General features: G+C 41.8%; 1 protein-coding gene across 1 annotated transcript in view; it reads left to right on the forward strand.

The window, feature by feature from the left end:
- Window positions 1-7,975: 7,975 nt before the first annotated feature.
- CAPN13 (calpain 13) overlaps window positions 7,976-19,797 on the forward strand; it is a 49,021-nt gene continuing 37,199 nt past the window's right edge. The window contains 3 exon segments of the mRNA XM_067006943.1: window positions 7,976-8,173; window positions 16,658-16,736; window positions 17,645-17,760. Of these exon segments, the coding sequence (XP_066863044.1) occupies window positions 7,976-8,173; window positions 16,658-16,736; window positions 17,645-17,760 (393 nt within the window).

A 19,797-nucleotide genomic window follows, 5' to 3' on the forward strand; every position in this document is an offset into this window, starting at 1 on the left:
AGCACAGGCTCAGTAGTTGTGGTGCATGGGCTTAGTTGCTCCGTGGCATGTGAGATCTTCCCGGACCAGGGCTTGAACCCGTGTGCCCTGCATTGGCAGGCGAATTCTTAACCACTGCGCCACCAGGGAAGTCCCTGGAAAGCTTTTAATAACAAATTCAATTTCTTGATCAGAGATAGGGTTATTTAGATTCTTCTCGGGCCAACTTTGGTAAGTTTATATTTTTCAAGAAATTTATCCATGTCATATAACTTACAAAATTTGTTGGCATTAACTTGTTCGTAGTAGTCTCTTATTAGAGCTCTAATGTTTATCAAATATGTGGTGATAACTCTTTTATCAATGATGATATTGGTGATTTGTGTTCTCACTCTTTTCTCCTTGCCTAGTTTGACTCTGGGTTTGTCGATTTTGTTGATCTTTTCAAAGAAACAGTTTTTGCTTTGTTAATTTTCTCTACTGTTTTTCTCCTTTATTAATTTCTGCTCTTTATTTACTTCTACTTGTTTCAGATTTTCTTATTTCCCTTATTATATCACCTTTGACTCATGATTATTTAGAAGTGTGTTTAATTCCAGATATTGGGGGTTTTCTTAAATGTTGTTATTGATTTCTACTTTTAATTCTGTTGAGGTTAGAGCATACCCTATGTGAGTCAATCCTTGGAAATAGTATTGTTTTATGGCCCAACATATTGTCTCTTTTGGTGAATGTGTATCATACATCTGAAAAGAAAGTATATACTGCAGTTTATAGGTGTAGTGTAGTATCAATATATGTGTCAATTAGATTGAGGTGATGGATAGTGTTATTTAGATATCCTATGTTTTCACTGACTTTTTTTTGTCTAGTCTATTAATTGATGAAAAATGCATGCTGAAATCTCTTACTACAAGTGTGGGATTGTTCCTTTCTTCCTTTAATTCTGTTAAGGTTTGGTTCATCTATTTTCAGGTTCTATTATTAGGTGCCTACACATTTATGATTGTATTTCTTCCTGATGTATTTTTACCAGTATTAAATGCCCCACTTTGTCCCTGGTAACACTCTTTGTTATGAAGTCTGACTAATCAATGTACTAACGTTCATCCCAGCCGCCTTATGCTTACTGTTTGTATGGTATATTTCTTTTTATCTATTTGTTTTCAAATTATTTGTGCTTTTGTACTTTTTTAAACAGCTTTTAATTTTATTTTTAAAATTTTCTTGCCTGCGCCATGCAGCATGTAGGATCTTAGTTCCCTGACCAGGGATAGAAACTGCACACCTTGCATTGGAAACGTGAAGTCTTAACCTCTGGACTGCCAGGGAGGCCCCTGTGCCTTTGTATTTAAAGCGTATCTTTCATAGGCAGGGTATTGTTGAGTCTTGTTTTTTTATCAGTTTTGTCAATCTCTGCCTTTTATTGGAATTAAATTAACAATTATTAATATGCTTGGACTTAGGTCCATTTTGTTTGTCTTATCCACTATTCTGCCTTAATTGATTTCTGCTGATTATTTGAGTATGTGTTTGTATTCCGTTTTAACTTACCTAGTTTGTCAGTGGTTGTCTAGGAATTAGAATGCACATACCTTACCTTTCACATTCTATTGTACCACTTCATTGTAAAATACAGAAAATTTGCAACCATATAGGTCCCTTTAATTCCCTCCTACTGTTCCTTACATTATAGTTGTCATATGAATTATATCTGCATACATTTGAAACCTCTCCTGACAATGTTATAATTTTTGCTTTAAACACGTGTGTATTTTAAAGAATTTAAGAGGAAAAATCCTGTTCTTAAATATGTCTGAAGCTCACTTGTCTTGAGAGGATGATGACTACTCTTCAAAAAAAAAAAAAAAGCATTAGGAAAATTCACAGGAAATTGTCTTGGTATATATTAAAGTTATTTCTAAGAGCATTTATACACACACCCATACATATTTATCTTCTCCATTTCCAAAGATAACCCAGTCTGTGAATTTCCATGTAGAACACCAACACAGTTGTGTGTGTGGGGGTGGGCATCTTGTCTGTGGGATAAGTGCCCTTAATCCTGTGTCCAGGCAGAAGTAGTTGGATCATCCAGCTGTGTATTCTTACAACTATCCATCTCTGAGTGGGAGCAATACAAGAAAGGTTAGAACAAGATTATTGGAGTCAGAGAAATAAATAATATCTTTGTATAATGCTTCATGATTTAAATCCCTTCCCACATATTTTTCATTTTATTCAACAAAGTATCACTGTACCCATTTGACAGAAGAGGAAACTGAAGTTCTAAGTGCTTAGAAAACTTCCTCAGGCTCATATGGCTAATAAGGGGCAGAAAAAGGACTTGAGTTTGGGATCTTCTGCAGTCATTTAACTTGGGGGCTTTTTTTTTTCTTCTGAAGTCTTTTAACTTTTGTACATCTTCTCCACACATTAATTAGAACTTTCCAATCAAAAGACTTGCTGGTTATATATGTCTGAAACACTGAAAGCAAACTTAAATTCGTTTCTTTATTGAAGGACTTCTTGGAGTCTTTTGTGAATCTTCATGTCTATTCAATATGAAATATTTTCCAAAAGTTTGGCCTTATAATTTGTTATTCATGGAGGCTTCTCCACGGAACACGCTTGAGAATAGTTGACATGTGACATTCATTCCACCAACACTCATATAAGAATTTTATAGAATACCTACTGTGTGCCAGGCCTGGCACGAGGTGCTGGCAGACCCAAGATACTAAGATCTAAGTATTGGTAGGCCCCCAGGTCCTCTTTGATCCGCACACTGTCTGAAATATGTAGCTGGGGTCGTGAGAGTTGTTTGTACAGCCTGGGGTTAGTCACTGCTGTGGACTGAATTGTGTTTCCCCCAAATTCGGTTTGAAGCCCTAACCCTCCATGTGACTGTATCTGGAAAAAGGGCGTTTAAGCAGGTAACTAAGGTTAAACGAGGTCATAAGGCTAGGGCCCTACTCCAATAGGCCTGTGGCCTTATACAAAGAGAAAATGAGAGAGAGAGAGAGAGGTCTCCCTGTCTCTCTGCCACTCTCTGCCATGTGAGGACACAGCGAGAAGGCTGCCACCTGTAAGCCAGGAAGGGAGTCTTCACCAGAACCCAACCACGCTGGCTTCCAGATCTTAGACTTCTAGCCTCCAGAGCTGTGATGAAGAAAATGTCTGTTGTTTAAGCCCCCCAGTCAGTGCCATTTTGTTGCATCCAGAGCAGACTGACACAGTTGCCCGTACCAATAGAGGACAGAGGGAAGGACTGAATCAAACTCATTTTGTAGACACTGATGGGAGCAGAAAACAGGTTTGAACCACCAACCATATACCTCTTACCTGCTTCTCATCCTAGTTCTGAGGCTTGATTCATTAGCTCACACAGTTCTCACCTTAAGAACTTTAATAGTTAGTATCCAAAATATACAAACCGTGCATACAACTCAATATAAAAAAAAAAAAAACCCAATCAAGAAATGGGCAGAGGACTTAAGTAGACATTTCTCCAAAGCAGACATACAGATGGCCAACAGGCACATGAAAGGTATTCAATACCACTAATTATCAGAGAAATGCAAATCAAAACCACAATGAGGTACCACCTCACACTGGTCAGAATGGCTTTCATCAAAAAGTCTACAAATAATAAATGCTAGAGAGGGTGTGGAGCAAAGGGAACCTTTGTACACTGTTGGTGGGAATGTAAATTGGTGCAGCCACTATGGAAAACAGTATGGAGGTTCTTTAAAAAACTAAAAATAGAGCTACCATATGATCTGGCAATCTCACTCCTGGGCATATATCTGGAAAAGATGAAAATTCTAATTCGAAAAGATATATGTACCCCACTGTTATAGCTCTGCTGTTTATATTAGCCAAGAGATGGAAGCAACCCAAGTGCCCATCGACAGATGGTTCAAGAAGATATATACATATACAGTGGAATATTGCTCAGCCATAAAAAAGGGTGAAATATTGCCATTTGCAGCAATATGGATGGACCTAGAGAATATCATCCTAAGTGAAGTAAGTCAGAAAGAGAAAGACAAATGTTAAGTGATAAGATAGCACTTATACATAGAATCTACAAATCAATACAAATGAATCTATATACAAAACAGAAACAGACTCACAGACATGGAAAACAAGCTGGTTACCGAAGGGGAAAGGGAGTGGGGAGGGATAAATTTAGGAGTATGAGATTAACAAATACAAACTATAATATGTAAAACAGATAAGCAACAAGGGTTTACTGTAGAGCACAGGGAACTGTATTCAATGTCTTATAATAACCTATAATGGAAAAGAATCTAATATATATATAAATATATATGACTGAATCACTTTGCTGTACACCTGAAGCTAACACAATATTGTAAAATCAACTATATTTCAGTTTAAAAAAATAACTTGATATCAACTCTTTTTGCCATTTTTCTAGCTCCTCCTGTGCCATTTTTCTCACTAGACCCAAGAGATACCCCAGCAGCAAAACTGGTTTTTATCCTGAATATCAGGTAGACCTTCTATCTTTCTTCCTTTATCAAGAGAGCAGAGTCTTCTCCTGCCTTTGTTTTTTTTTTTTTTGCAAAGTGAGGCAAGTAGGACATAGAAGAAAAGAAATAAACCAAAGTGCCCTCCCCAGAGTGACAGGTGGGAAAATTGTTTGGCTTTTTCTGCTGCACACACAAGCAAGGTGTTATCAAATTCTGTAAACCCTTCCTGCATGAGAAAGTGAGTCTACAGGCTATTCCCTGGTAAAGCCATTAGCAATTTGGAGAGCAAGACCGTGAGCCCAGTAGGTGTGAGGTCTGTGCAGGTGGAGGCTACCTTTCCAGCCTGTCTTCTCTTTTCCACATCAAGATTCTCCTTCCCAAAGCAGCAGACCACCTCCTCCAGCAGCAGACACCCAGACCTTCCACCTGTCCCCCAGAGCCTTCTCCTTCCTTTCTGGGCTCTCAGAGCAGTAGCTGAGTTGAGGACACAGGTCTGATGCCCTCACCCCTGCAGGCGCCTCTGAGCCTGGCCTGTCATTCATAAGAGCAGGTCCTCCTCTTAGAGGGTGTGGGACTTCTGCACCACCCTTTCACGGCCAAAATGATAAGAATCTTAATTATACCGATAACCACTGTTGATTGACTGCTTTCTGCTTACCAGTCACAGTGCTAAGTATTCAACAAGCTTGGTTTTGTCTGAGTCTTCCAACAACTCTATAACATGCATATTAATGGCATCTCCATTTCACAAATGAGGGACGTGAGTCTTAAAAGGGAGATTCCTAAAGTCAGCTGTTGCACTGCCCAGTGGTGGGCAGTGAGGGCCCTGCAGATGAGCCTGGGAACTGATCCCCAAATATAAGGCCCTTTTGCAAGATTCTGATAGAGAAGTCAAGCCAAACTGTTCAGACTCATTTTTACCTGCAGTTAAGGGCTGCTTAATAACAGTCTCATAATTGTAGGTGGGTGGCTTGGCAGTGCTGTAGTGGCTCCACTATCCCTCAGTATGTGTACAGATGGTGGACCCACAGTTTTCACAACTCTCCCTTATCAGGAGTCATTGCCATTGTCTTCAATTGGCAGCCAATTTCTATTAACATTTTCTTGTTGCTGAACGATACCTTACTGTTATTTCAGCTTTATCGCTATTTATGTAGTTTGTTGTAGGTTCTCCTCTTAACCCTATAGGGAGTGGTGAGGTACACTGACGTATTTTCACCTGTTGTTTTCCAAGAACTAGATTGAAGAAATGTATATATCATACTGGGCTAAACCAAAGGAAATTGCTCATATTCAATCATTTTTACCTTAGGTTAAACCATTTGATACTGACTATATTCAACCATTTTTGACCTATAAAAATGGCAGTTTCATATGGTCCAACCTAATAGTTCAAATATAAATTATTTTTATCTCTTTTGCCAGATAATTGTATGCATCATTCCCTCCAAATATGTGGGTACAATTATACTTATTGGTGCTATTTTGCCAATGAATTTGTGTTATCTAAATAATTTGCAACGTACTACTATTATATGTTAGTCATAAGAAAATTGTAAGTTATTTTTTCTGTGACCCAAGATCCTGATTGTAAGCTCATATTCTTTCTTAATGAGTTGTTCTTTCATGTTCCTCTCCAGTTCTTTAGCATTACCTGATTCCTTTTTCTCTGTGAAGTGGTTATGGATAGGACATATGGACCTTCTGGTCTTTTGTGTCACCTTTATGGAACCAGGTCAAAGAAGATTGAAAAGCACGACTTTATGGGCTAAGGAGGTTTTTCAAGTCCCACAGCTAGTAAGTGTGGATTAGGATTCAGATCCAAGCCAGCTTGCCCTGCAGATGGAGGATGTGATGCATATTTTGGTAAATGGCATCAGTTACACCCCTATGGCTTCCTGAACAAGAAAACCCAGGCTACCTGGACCGCTCTTTAGAGAAATTAGGACGCCAACATTTACTGAGTGGCTACTGTTTGCTAGTCACTCTGTTCAGTCTGTTAGGTCCAACCTCATTTAATACAGCAGTAAACCCTCTGAGGTTGGTATCATTAATCCATACGGGTGGAGAGATAGGTTCACAGGCTTGAATACTAACGCACTATTGCAGAGCTGGTAGGTAGGTGGTGAGATCAGAGAGCAAACTTCAAAGCTCATCTGATTGTTCACTGCACTCCCTCTTCTTCCTCCCCCACATCCTCAACCTCCCCTATATTCATCATCGAATCCTGTGGGTTCTACCTCAAAAATGACTCTGGAATCTGTCTCTCCACCATCTTCACTACCACTGCTCTAACCCTGTCTCTCCCGTGGTCAAATATGCAGCAGCCTCCAAGCCTCTGCCCTGTCTCAGACCCTCCCCATCCTGCTGTATGGCCTCCAGCTTGCTCCACAATCCCATACACAGATCTGATCATAATCCACCTCTTCAGTGGCCCTGCAGTGCTTGCAGGGTATAAAACGGAAACAGTCCAGCTTTCCAACCTACCTTCCTGGCCTTGTCTGCCAAAACTCTCTACCCCCAACCCTCACTCCACTGACTCTCCAGCCCCTCCCACCCCCTCTGACACCCGTGACTTCTCCAATCCAGCTCCTGGTCCTCCATGTACTTGCTACTCAGGGCACCTGGAGGGACTTTGTTTTTTCTTTTCTTAACCTACCTGCCAGTTCTCCACCTGGCAAATTCTTCTTCCCTCAAGGCCAATTCCAATGTTAGTGCTTGTGGGAGAACCACCCCAGACTCTCCTTGGCAGTTTCTAGCTCCTCCTCTTTATATCCATCCACAGGACTCTGTACACATTTTTTTTTTTTTTCTGTGGTACGCGGGCCTCTCACTGTTGTGGCCTCTCCCGTTGCAGAGCACAGGCTCCAGATGCGCAGGCTCAGCGGCCATGGCTCACGGGCCCAGCCGCTCCGCGGCATGTGGGATCTTCCCGGACCGGGGCACGAACCCGTGTCCCCTGCATCGGCAGGCAGACTCCCAACCACTGCGCCACCAGGGAAGCCCCTGTACACATTTTTAATTAGACCGTTTCTGTTGAATGAGAACTAGTTGTTGAAATGTCTAATCTATTTATCCCACTTGATAATGAGCCCCCAGGGGATAAAGATCATGTCATATTTATCTTTGGATTGCCGACATTCAGAAAAGTGCCTGGTATAAAGTCAGCACTCAATAAATGTTCATTAATGTATGAATAGTCTCTCATGCACGTAAGAGCATCCTAAGAAGCTGTTCAGTACAGTAGACTGAACTGAACTAGAAGGAAGGATGATTGGATTGTAGTCTGGGCTCACCTACCAACTGGCTGTGTCACCAGGGATAGCACTGATCTGGGTCTCAGTCTCCTTACTTGTAAAAGTAGGGGACATCTGAGTGCCTTTCAAGGGTTCACATCTAATGATGCAAAGGACTTGACTTTAGGCTTACCCCTAAAAATACCTTTTTTTTCTCACTGAAAGGGAAAGACCTTTATACCTTTTCCAAGAAGAGTCATGGCTCACAACCTGGAGCTTCTAGCCAAGACCCCCATCATCAAGTTCAAGCAACAGGACTTTTACTCCTTGCGGGATTATTGCCTAAACAGAGGCCTGCTGTCTGAGGATGAGACATTCCCTGCTGAGACTTATTCCGTAGGTCTACAGCTGCTCAAGGGAAGAAACCTCTCCAGCCTAAGCTGGATGCGGCCAAAGGTTAGGGACGCACCCAGCTCCTGGACCCTCTGACATGGTGCCTTCCATGGTGTCTCACCCTGAAATGAGGGGCCTGAGACCTGGTTTTCAGGGCTGGCCCAAACCAAACTGGAAGGAGACTGAAGTTCATCTGGTCCCTCAGCTACAGTGTTGTATCCACAGTGGGATGGAATGACCCTGTACCAGGAAGCAGGACCCCACTTCTAAGACAGCATGTCACTAGATTACATGCCTCAGGATTCCCACATAAAAAATGGGAACGTATGGGTAGGAGGATTGTAGTAGTAGCTGTGGGGTCTCTTTAATCTCCGTAAATGAGCCCCTCTGTCAGTCTTCATCATTCTTTATTCTGTCAGGTATCACTGTCTTTATCTTTTTTCTTTCCTTATTAGAATTTACTCAAAGGGAAGATAACATGTCAGTCACTTATACAATAGGATGAATTTCAACAATTGCCTTGCCTCTGTCATGTGTATTTGTATTTTCAATCTTGTAAAGGCTGATCACCTATAAAAGAGTTGTAAACATCAGCTGTAAAATTAAGGAGGTATTTCATGGCAATGTTCAAACCCCCGACTCCTCCACCCCAGTAGATGGCCACTAACTCCACCTTGAAACCAGGTGAGCCCTGTTGGTTTTTCTAGAACTATCTCAGTTTCAGGGCATGAAGCTCCAAGGGAAATTCCTCAGCCCACTAAACATTCTCATAATACCATTTTCATTGATGCAAAGGACCTGGCTAAGGGCCACTTTGAGGGCCCTGATGCTCAAACCTCCTGTTCATGCTTCCAAAAGCAGCCAGCAGAACCTAGAATAAGAGGAAAGAATATAGTGTCTTATAAGCTAATGATTATAATTTCAGCAAGCATTACTGAATGCGAATGAAATGCCAAGCACTCTGTGCAACACATTCAATAAAGCCAGGTTAGGTTATACAGAATAGGTATTTGCTGATGACGTAGAACAAGACAGAAACTCTAGAGGTAACAACTCTTGTCCTGACTCAGGACCAATTTGTAGCTTTGGGGAAGGGGAGGGTGAGTAGGGATCAGGTGGGGCTTAGGATGCTGCTTAGTTAAGATGGGGGTGCGTCAAACTTCTAGAATCCATCTTACCAACCAGAGGCAATAAGTCCCCAACAATGACTCCCTACTTCTGGACGTCACTCCTAAGGAGAGCTGAGCAGAGAACTCTGTTTAGAGCTTGGAAGGATTATATTTTTCTCCCTTTGTTATTTTCAGATGAGGTTCTTTTGGAATGTTTTTTTTTTTCACAAGATACTGAGCAATAGATGTGAGACCATATTTATAGTGTTAAAGAATTTATAACATTTTTATTTAGAAAGGGTTGAGAGTTTTTTACTATCTAATTCCAGCAACATCTCAAATTGTGATGTCTTTTGAGGTCCAGGAGAAACTGAGGCAAACAAATGAAATGACTCACCCAGAATCATTCCAGGAGCCCAAAATAGAGGCAGCCAGGGGCCAGATACTTTTTACTTCCGTTCTTCTTCTCATCCGAAAGCTTACCCATCCAAAAGCTCTACTAGGGGGTCATTTTTCATTCCAACATTTCTTTTAAAATGTATATGTGGATATGTCATATCTCTTTGTATCCCTTATCACAACTGGCAGCAGTTACACTTGTATAGTATTTTCCAGAGCTTTCCATGTGTCTTCTCTTCCTTTATCTCATGTTCTTTCCCAGTTTTATGAGAGAACAGGTTCAGACAGGTGATGTGACTTGCACAATGTGACACAGTTAGTGAGGGAAAGAGCCAGGATTTAAACTAAAATTTCTGACTCCACATATTGTACTATTCCTCACATAGGATTGTGTGCCCCACAGGATTCTGTTAGGATTTGGGTGAATGAATAAGTGAGTGAATGAATGACTCTGTCCACCGGCACCTGAGATGGGTTTCAAGCTCTACATGTAAAATAGAGAATTCTTGAGTTGACCTGTTTTCCAAGTAAGATGCTGGAGGAGAAAGCCGATGTACTCACCCCTTAAACATGGTGACATCCTTAACTGCCACAGCTCACAGCTGCGACTGAAAAGAGCCTTGAAAGAGAAGCTCCAGCCAGCATGGAGCAATCCGAACTGTAGTGGCCAACACTTAGTGCTGACCACATGGCAAGGCCTGGCTTTAGGTGCTTTGACTCACTGAATCCTCATAATAAGTCTCTGAGGAGGTACTATGATTAGCCCCATTTTACAGATGAGAAACAGAAACAGAGAATTAAGCGACCTGCCTAAAGTGTTAGAGCTGGGATTTGAACCCTGGAGTCTGGCTCTGAGACATATTCCTAACACCACAACTGTATCGCCTCCTGTAAGGCTTCCTCATAAGCTCATGATGTATTTTAGGCTCCTGTTAGCTGCTAATAATATCTTGTGCCCCAATAGAATCTCCTACTTTGTCTGGGTAACAGAATCAATCCCTGTCTATCTTCTGCCTTTCTTTCCATTTTTATAGGTGAAAAGAATGAGGATAAAAATGGTACCAGTACCTAACAAGATTATTTTAAGGAATAAATGAATACTTAGAACACTGTCTAGCACATTGTAAGCACTTACTAAACACTAGCTATTGTTACTATGACTAATTTGGGAGGGATGGCAGAGTAGCAGCCACAGGGGCCATCCTCTGGGATTTCTTGGGCTTTCACTGTCCAGTCATCTCAGCTTCAGTCTTCAGCCAATTTCAGCAAACACTTTTAAGGAGAAATGTGGGTCAGAGGAAACCATTTGGGGAGGCCAGGGTAGCCTGGCAGGGAGTGTGCATAGTGCTTTTCTTCTCACATTCTGTTGCTTATCACTCTTAGAAGGTTGCCTCCCAATCTAAAGCTTGCTCAGTGCCTAACCAGAGGCCTGACTGGCATCCCCTAAACTTCAATTATATAATGGCTGAGGTGGCACCAAGGCTCCTTAGGCCATTTCTGCATTCTAGGCTTTTCTAGATAATGGGGAAGCTTCATACTCTAGGTAACTGTTAAACCATCATGGATATCATTCTACCTCGCGTACTCATCTGGGCTAGGTAGGTTCAACAACAGTGCAAGAGTCAGGGGCATGAAACTAGGCTCAGCTTTCTATGCCTCATGAAGAAGAAAAGTTGCTTAGCATCCCATAGTTCATGTTCTCTCTCTCTCTCTCCTTTTGCCTACCTCTTCCTTCTTCTTATCTTCCCTCTCTCTAACAATTAACCCTAATCCATTTTGCTGCTGTAGAAGTTCCTTCTATTGCTTCCTTCAGCTTTTCAGGGTTTGAGGAATTGGTAACCCACTCCCCACACCCTCCCCTCCCCCCACCAGCAGGCAGTCAGGTTCTGTAAATGCCTGTGACTGTGCCTGGAGCAAATGGCACTGAAAGGATCCAACTTCTCATCCTCCTCAATGCTTTCTGCAACACCAGCCCCAGCAAGAGACAATGCTGAGAATTACACTTATACCTGGAGACTCTATGTGATATTTCCCTGAACTGAATTTGGCACTTAGAGTCACTTTCTTCTAAAAATTTTATTTCATGAATAATAACAAATTCCATTTATCAACCATGTACCTATGCTAGGTATTAATCTAAACACTTTACATACATTTCATTTAATTACCGTAACAGGCCTATGAGGTAGATAATATTATTATCCTCGTTCAGTAGATCAGCACTGTCCAATAGAACGTTCTGCAATGATGGAAATGTCCTTTCTGCCAATACAGTAGCCACTAGTCACATGTTGGTATTGAGCAATTGAAATGGGCTAGTGTGACTGAGGTATTGAAGATTTGATTTGATTTAATTTAATTTAATTTTATTTTATTTAAATGTAAGTCGCCAATATGGCTTGTGGCTACCATATTGGAAGACACAGAATTGTAGATGTAGATCTTCACAGCAGAGTTGCCACTGTGTCAGACTGAGGGATTGAAATTTCATCTTTGTCCCCATTCTTTAGTGAAAAACATGTTCATTTCTCAACTGAGGAATGGGCTGGGGGCCCAAAACGTGTTCAGGACTTAGCACCCAGCCCCACTGTGGATTTTGGCCTGTGGCCATCCCAGAATGAAGTGTTGCCTACCCAGACACTGATGTTCATCTTCCAAGTAGCCAGAGCAGAGTTTCCAGAAGGATCATTTACTATATATGATTCACCTTGGTTTCAGCATGAGTTATTCCAGAAAGGAAGGGGTTAACAAAGTGGAGCTCTGAAGGTAGGTTGTGAAGGCAACAGGTAGCAGAAGGTGACAGAAAGAGAGCACGCCAACAGCCAATTGCCACTGAGCCAAAGAGCTTTGATTCCAATAAAGCAAAGTTCTCTAGCAAAAATAGAGAAGGGAGTGACGCTGCCACCTGGCGCAGCCTGAATTCTGGCCACCAGCTGAAAGGGCCTGTGTCTGAAGACCAACACGCTAAACCGGGTGTCTCCGCATCCAAGAGCAGCACACCATCTGGGGGAGGGCATGAGGAGCCTTTGACGAGAACACAGGAATCACTGTCCAAAACATAGGAAATGATGCCGTGTTAGAAGAGACACCTCCAGAGACAACTGCAGGGGAGTGCCTTGCTTGGTAGCAGTTCAGGTACGGGTTCCGGGTGTGGATGCATAGGAGAAGAGGGAGGAGGGGAGGGGAGAGGTCGAGATCTCCTATAGGACATAACCAACAGGAACTATATAGATATATCCTATTGATTTATTTATTATGGGGGATTGGGACACATAATTATGGAGGCTGAGGCATCCCAAGATCTGCTATCTGCAAGCTGGAGACCCAGGAAAGCTGATGGTGTAGTTTAGTCCAAGTGGGAAGGCCTGAGGACCAGGGGGGCTGATGATGTAATTCCCAGTCCCAGGACAGGAGAAGACCAATGTTCCAGCTCAGCAGTCAGGCCGAGAAGGGGTGAATTCTCCCTTCCTCTACCTTTTGTTCTATTCAAGCCCTCAATACACTGGATGATGTCCATCCATGTTGGGGAGGGCAATCTTGTTTACTGAGTCCACTGATTCATATGCTAACACTCCTCAGAAATAATGTGTAGCCAAAAATCTGGGTACCCCATGAGCCAGTCAAACTGGCACATAAAATGAACTAGCACAGCTTCCTTCTGTACAAATGATGTTGCAGAGACCTCAAAGGGCCAATCCGTCTCACAGAGTCAGAAAACACTGAAGACCCTCCCTGCCAGTGTGGTCCATGGGGAAGGCATTATGGGAGTGGAGTGCCTGTTGCACAGCCTGATTCCTGTGGGACCTAGGATAAATCACTCAACCTCTCTGAACCTGCTCCTTGCCCTGGCTGGGCTTCAGAATCACCTGAGGAGCTGTGTGGATCCTGAACTCTACCTCCATCTGCCCTACTAAATCCAGGTCATGGGGGGCGGCCTCCAGCAGTCTCCATGTCTGCGAAGCTCCTTCGTGATTCTGAGTCACACTCGGGGTAGAGACTACCCATTACCAGTCTTACCACATTCTCTCACTGCCCTGGTGTGCCCAGCCCACCTAGTGGTAGGGCACCTGCCCAGAGCCAGGGGATTTTTATCTTCCAACCATCCTGATCTATTTTCTCTGTGGGCCTGGTCTCAGAAAGTCAGCCCGGCAGACTGAAATGCTTCTGGGTATAGTTTCTGTCTCCTCCTACCTTTGCTCTTTTTGGATCACCCAGGACCCCTCTAAAGCCCAGAGTGAGGAAGGAACAGGCAGCTCAGGACAGGAGATAAAAAAATGCTAGTTTGGTGCCTAACTTTTATGCACACAATGCTAGTGTTTGCCCATAAATTTGATGTTGACAATTGATTTTTTTATTTGAAATAATTATCCTTTAATTTTCATAAAGTATCTCTCTATTCCTAATTAACTAAAATTTTGGTTTTTTTCATTTTCGATTTTGTTGTTTTGGTAAATCAGAGAAAGTTGTGCATTTATCAAATGCCTTCAAGGCATTTATTGGAAAGATAGCAATTGTTTCTCCTTTGGCCCATATATCCTGATAGGAAACCATCCTGGCATCCTGCATTTCTGTGGCAAACCCTACTTAATGGTAGTGGGTTAGTTGTATAATTTATTGTTGATTCATTTGCCGGGTATTTATTTCAGTATATTTCCGTAAATGAAATCAGTCTCTGTGTGTGTGTGTGTGTGTGTGTGTGTGTGTGTGTGTGTGTGTGTGTGTGTGTGTGTGTGTTTCTCTCTCTCCGTTTGGGCATCCAGGCTGTGCTGACTTCTTAAAATAAACGGTGGCAGGATTCTTTCTTTTTTTAAACACTGAAACTGTAAGCGACACAGGAATTGTTTCCTGAAAGTTTGAGAGAACTCAGCAAGAAAATTTTGTGTACTTAGAAGCCGTGACAGAGATAATAGGGAGATAGTCTTTGATCATTTAAAAATACTGTTTCAAGGTTATTGATTTTCAGGTTATTTACCAGCTTGGATCATTTTGACCATGTTAATTCTTGTCAGAAAATCATCAGTATGCTTAAACAGATTAGTATAGAATTTTACGTCATGTTTTTATACTGCTAAAACCTCCTTTCTATTTCTAATTTTATTTGGGTTTCTCTAGCATATTAGCCAAAGGTTGGGTCTAAGTAAACCTTCTCCCCAAATACAACGTATTCAATATTTGCTTTACTGATCTTGCTGTGTTTCTATTTTGTAATTCACCAGTTGTTCTGTTTATCATTTCCTTCCACCTATGTTTGTGAGGCTCTTTTTGTCTTTCTAATATCTAAAAGTTGACCGTGTAATCCATGTTTTTATTCTCTCTCGTTTTATAATGAATGCATTTGAGATGCTGGGTTTATCCATGAATGTGGTCTTTTAAATTTTGCAAATATTACAGAAGCAGGGAATCAATATTTATTGAACAGGTCCCTTGTCTGATGCTACACTAAGTATTTCACATCCTTCCTCATTTGTAAAATGCAAAGACTCCTGCTTTGCAACCTGTCAGGAGACCACTGTGAATGAAGCATCTAGTCCTCAGCGGCGAGGGTTTGGTAACGGCAGCCAGGGTACCAATGGCTTTCTCATTTGACTCCCATTTTACATAGGAAGAAACTGAGCTTCAGCAAAGTAAAGAAAGTTGCTCAAGGTCACCCAGGGAGCAATGCAGGCAGGATTCCACACCAGGCTCGTTTCAATCACTCTCAGCACACCAACAGGAGTGCTGTTGGTGCTGTTGCTGCCCGTCATGGGGGTAAACCAGGGGTAAACGACGAAGAAGCTGCAGCTGTGCTGGGTCAAGAAAGCTGAGCCACACTGTCTTTTTTACCCCATCCAAAAACCTGATGCCCTGCACCCTCTTCTTTAATTCCTGAGTGGAGGATCTGCAGCTAGCCTCCACTGAGACCTTGAGTTCCCTTTTCCAGTAGAAGGTGAGGGGACAGCTAAAGTCACTGAAGTGCCCCAAGTTGCTTTGACACTGGGAGAGTTGCTCCCTCCAGGGCCCTGTGGAGAGCTGCCCTACCTGCTGGTGTTGGGAGAGACCCCGAGTTCTGAGCAGCCAAGGGTAGGGCAGAGGGTCAGCTGGATGCCTCCATCGCAAGGGCCTGGGCCTGAGCGCCCTGCCCTGGCCACCAGAGAGGGCTGGTTATGTGCAGAGAAGATGGTGGGAGGAGGCCTGGTGAGGTGGGCTGGCTGACTTGTTTGCAGACACACACACCTTTGTTTGCCCCTTGGCGGCTCCACCAGGAACCTGGCCGGCAGTATACGAAGGGCTGACAGGTCTCACAAGATACAGGACTCCACAGGTTCATGGCCGTTGAGTAGTTGAATCTACTTTGCCGCCCTGCTCTCTGGGGACTTGTTTGTCAATGTGAAAAGAAATGATACAGGAACAGTTACCAAATTATAGAAATCCACACAATGGAAATCCAGGAAGAGATGCACAGAGAGGATGCTCAAGATAATCCTGTGGGCTCCTGGTAGCAGGAAAACCTAGAGGCTGCTTGGGGTCTTCCAGAATCAGTCTGTGTGTTAGCCAGGGAGTGGACAAATACCTGAGTAATGCACATCCTCTATCCTGTACAGCACATGGCTGGACTTGAACCTGGAGCTCAGAATGTCTACACTGACTTCTGAGAGATGACATTTCACAAGGAAAGCATGGTTATGCCTATAAAACTTTCCTCTAATAAATGCATCCTATTCTTTTTTTGGTTGTTTATAAACTCCTAATGAAACAGTGCTGTTGGTACCAGGATGGCTGATCATTTGATGTAAGGATCCTGAGTCCTTATGTCTTGGCACAGATTGCTTATGCATTTATTGCCTATTTGGTCTGTTACATATACACCCTTTTGACATCTGCCTTGCTGTTCGCAATACAACCTGAAGAATGAGGGCAGCTTTCCTAGCTCAGATTTCAAACACCTGTTTAAGAAGTAACCTCTACCCCTCAAAGACGAGGAGAGTGATGTCTTGGGTGGTAGCACACTGGGAGATAGAGGAATGAAAGATGCTCATGGCTTTTCTCCCTCTTTTCTAAGGATTTATTGGAGGGTAAATCAGAGGCTCACTTCATCCTGGAAGGTGCGAGCAGTTTCGACATCCAACAGGGGGAGGCAGGTAAGAACTCAGTCTTCCTTCCCAGCCCTGGATTGAGGCAGGCTGCCCAAAGTCAGCCTCAGAGTAGGGGGCGGTCAAGAGCAGTGCCCACCCCGACCCACAGAATGCTGCCCCATCTTCTGAGGAGGCAAGGCTGGCACCCTCGGTGTTGCTGTGGACGGACTATTCACGCCCAGACCCTCAGCCTGGAAGTCGGCTCAGCAGCGGGTGTGCAGAGCCCTTTGGGGAGAACAATTATCAGAGAAAAGGAGCAAATAGACACAGAGTTTAATCTGAGCACTGAGTAGAGAGACGCATCAGGGAAGCGAATGTTAATTGAACTTCTGCAAGGCTGTGCTAGATACTTTGTATGTGCTATTTTGGTAAAACCATCACTCCCATCACCCCCACCTCCACCCCATCACTCCCATCACCACCACCACCACCCCGTCTCTACTCCACCCCATCCCATCATCACCTCCACCCCATCACTCCCATCACCACCACCACCACCCCGTCTCTACTCCACCCCATCCCATCATCACCTCCACCCCATCACTCCCATCACCACGACCACCACCCCATCACTACTCCACCCCATCCCATCATCACCTCCACCCCATCCCTCCCATCACCACCACCACCACCCCGTCTCTACTCCTATCACTCACTACTCCCATCACTCCCATCACCACCTCTACCCCCATCACCCCTTTCACCACTACCACTATCTCCATAACCACTACCATCACCTTCTCTATGTTGCTTGGAACTGAACCCAGTGAATCTTTCTTCCACAGAAGAAAGATTTTTCTTCAGACAAAAAAAATGCTTTATTCAGAAGGAGGTATGCTGACTCCGTGCAGAGTGCATGGGATGGGGCTTCCAGCTGTGTCCAGTCAGCTCTCATGGCTTATGTCCCCTCCCAGGAGATTGCTGGTTCCTGGCAGCACTGGGCTCCTTGACACAGAACCCACAGCATCTGCAGAAGATCCTAATGGACCAAAGCTTTTCATACCAATATGCAGGGATTTTCCGTTTTCCGGTAAGTGTGCTGCTGGGATGCTCCTTAAATGGGATTCTCCGTGAGCACAGGAAGGCGACCACCGTGAAAGTTCTGTTGGTCTGGCAGCCCGAGATGTGGAAGAGACACTTACGTGTTAGTTACTCTGTGTTGGCTCATGATCTGACGACACATAGGGAGGATGAGAGTTAAAATGTTTTCATGTAAATAGAAAGCATGGCAGAAACAATCAGCAAAAGAAAAGAGTCATTCATCAAGAACCCTGTATGTCATTGAGATTTTGTCTGTCTATTCCTGTGCCATATCTTGTTATTTTGATCACAGTAGTTTTAGAATGAGTTGTAATATCTGGTGGCATAGGTTCTCCTTCATTATTCATTATCCTTGCCTCAAAAATATTTTATCTTGGTGATTGTTGCACATTTATTCTTCTATGAGAATTTTTAAATCATTGTGTCTATTTAAAAAGAAAAGCCCCTGTGATGCAGAATAGAGCAGCATTAAATTTATGTATTAATTTGGAAAAAATCAAACTTTTATTAGTGTAGTTATTCCTTTCCAAAAAGACAGTATATCTTTCCATTTATTTGGAACTAGTTTTATGCCCTTCAGTAAAATGTTATAGTTATGTTTTGATATTCATGCTATACCCTTCTTGGTAAATGTATTCTCAGATGTTTTACAAGTTTGTAGCTAATATGAATGATTTTTCTAACTAGATGTTGCTAGAAAGAGGAAAGCTATTCCTTGTTTTATATTAATTTGTATCTAACCACCTTACCAAATTCTTTTATTAGTTCTAAATTTTTTCTTTAGTAGTGTCTGGATTTTTTTTTGGTTATCTAATATTATCCACAAAGATAATTTTGTCTCTTCTTTTGATATCTATATAGCTTATTTTGCTCTTTTGACTTGTTGCATTAATTAGAAGGTTGCAACTTTGAATAAGAGTGACAAGAGCAAAATCCTGCTGTCTCTTGGTTTTAGTGAAATACTTTCCTGGTTTGTCATTCTTTTAATCCACTGTAAGATTAAATTTGCTAAACATTTTATTCAAATTTTTACGTCTATATCACATGTAGAATTGGCTTCTCATTGTTTGTTGTTTTTGCTATGGAGTTATGCTTGCTTTTTAATATGAACCTATTGAGATTTACTTTGATCTGAAATAATTTGTATAATGGTTGTTAATCATTGATTATCTGTTCTTTAAAAGTAAAATAGGCAATAGTTAAATCGTCTGGACCTATCTCCTTTTAAAATATGATTTCTTAAACTCTTTTGATGTGTTCAATAGCTGTTGATCTGCTTGGGCCTCTTATTTCTTCCAGAGTTAATTCTTGAAATTTATATTTTGCCAAGAGAACCAACTGTTTATTCTGTAGTTCCAAATTTATTGCCCCAAAGTTGCTTATATAATTCTCTTAAAATTTATTTTATTTCTTCTAATTTGTGATTAAGTCAACTTTACTAATCCCTAAACTATGTTTTTATTTTTCCTTTTTTTCTTAATCCAGGTCTTCTTAATCCAACCAATCTACTGTATTGGTTTTTGAATGACTCAACTTTCAATTTTCATTGTTCTTTCTATTCTTTTTCTTTTAGGGTTTTGATTTCCATCTAATTAACTTCAATTTATTTTTATTAATTCCCGTTTACTTTCTCTTGGTCAATTTTTTTGGTTTTTTGTTTTCTGAAACTATACACTTAATATTCTTTCTTTTTTTTCTTCACTATAAAAGATTTAAGACTAAAATTCTCCTTCTCAGATCTTATCTGTATCCATCGATTTTAATATCAAATGTCTTTTATTAATTTTAAGTTAATATGTTTTTAGGTTTTTTATGATGTTTTTAGTTCTGATTATGTTTTATAGGGGATCATCTCTTGGTTGTAGAGTTTTAGACTTATTAGATGATGATCAGAGAATATAATTCATAAACTCTTACATTTGGGGAAATTATTAAAGTTTTATTCATGGCCAGGTCCACAACAGTTTTTATAGATGCTTCATGGACATATGAGAAGAGTATATATTATCCATGATAATACATCCAT

The sequence above is a fragment of the Kogia breviceps genome, chromosome 11 (assembly GCF_026419965.1).
Source record: "Kogia breviceps isolate mKogBre1 chromosome 11, mKogBre1 haplotype 1, whole genome shotgun sequence".
Classification (NCBI taxonomy): Eukaryota; Metazoa; Chordata; class Mammalia; order Artiodactyla; family Physeteridae; genus Kogia; species Kogia breviceps.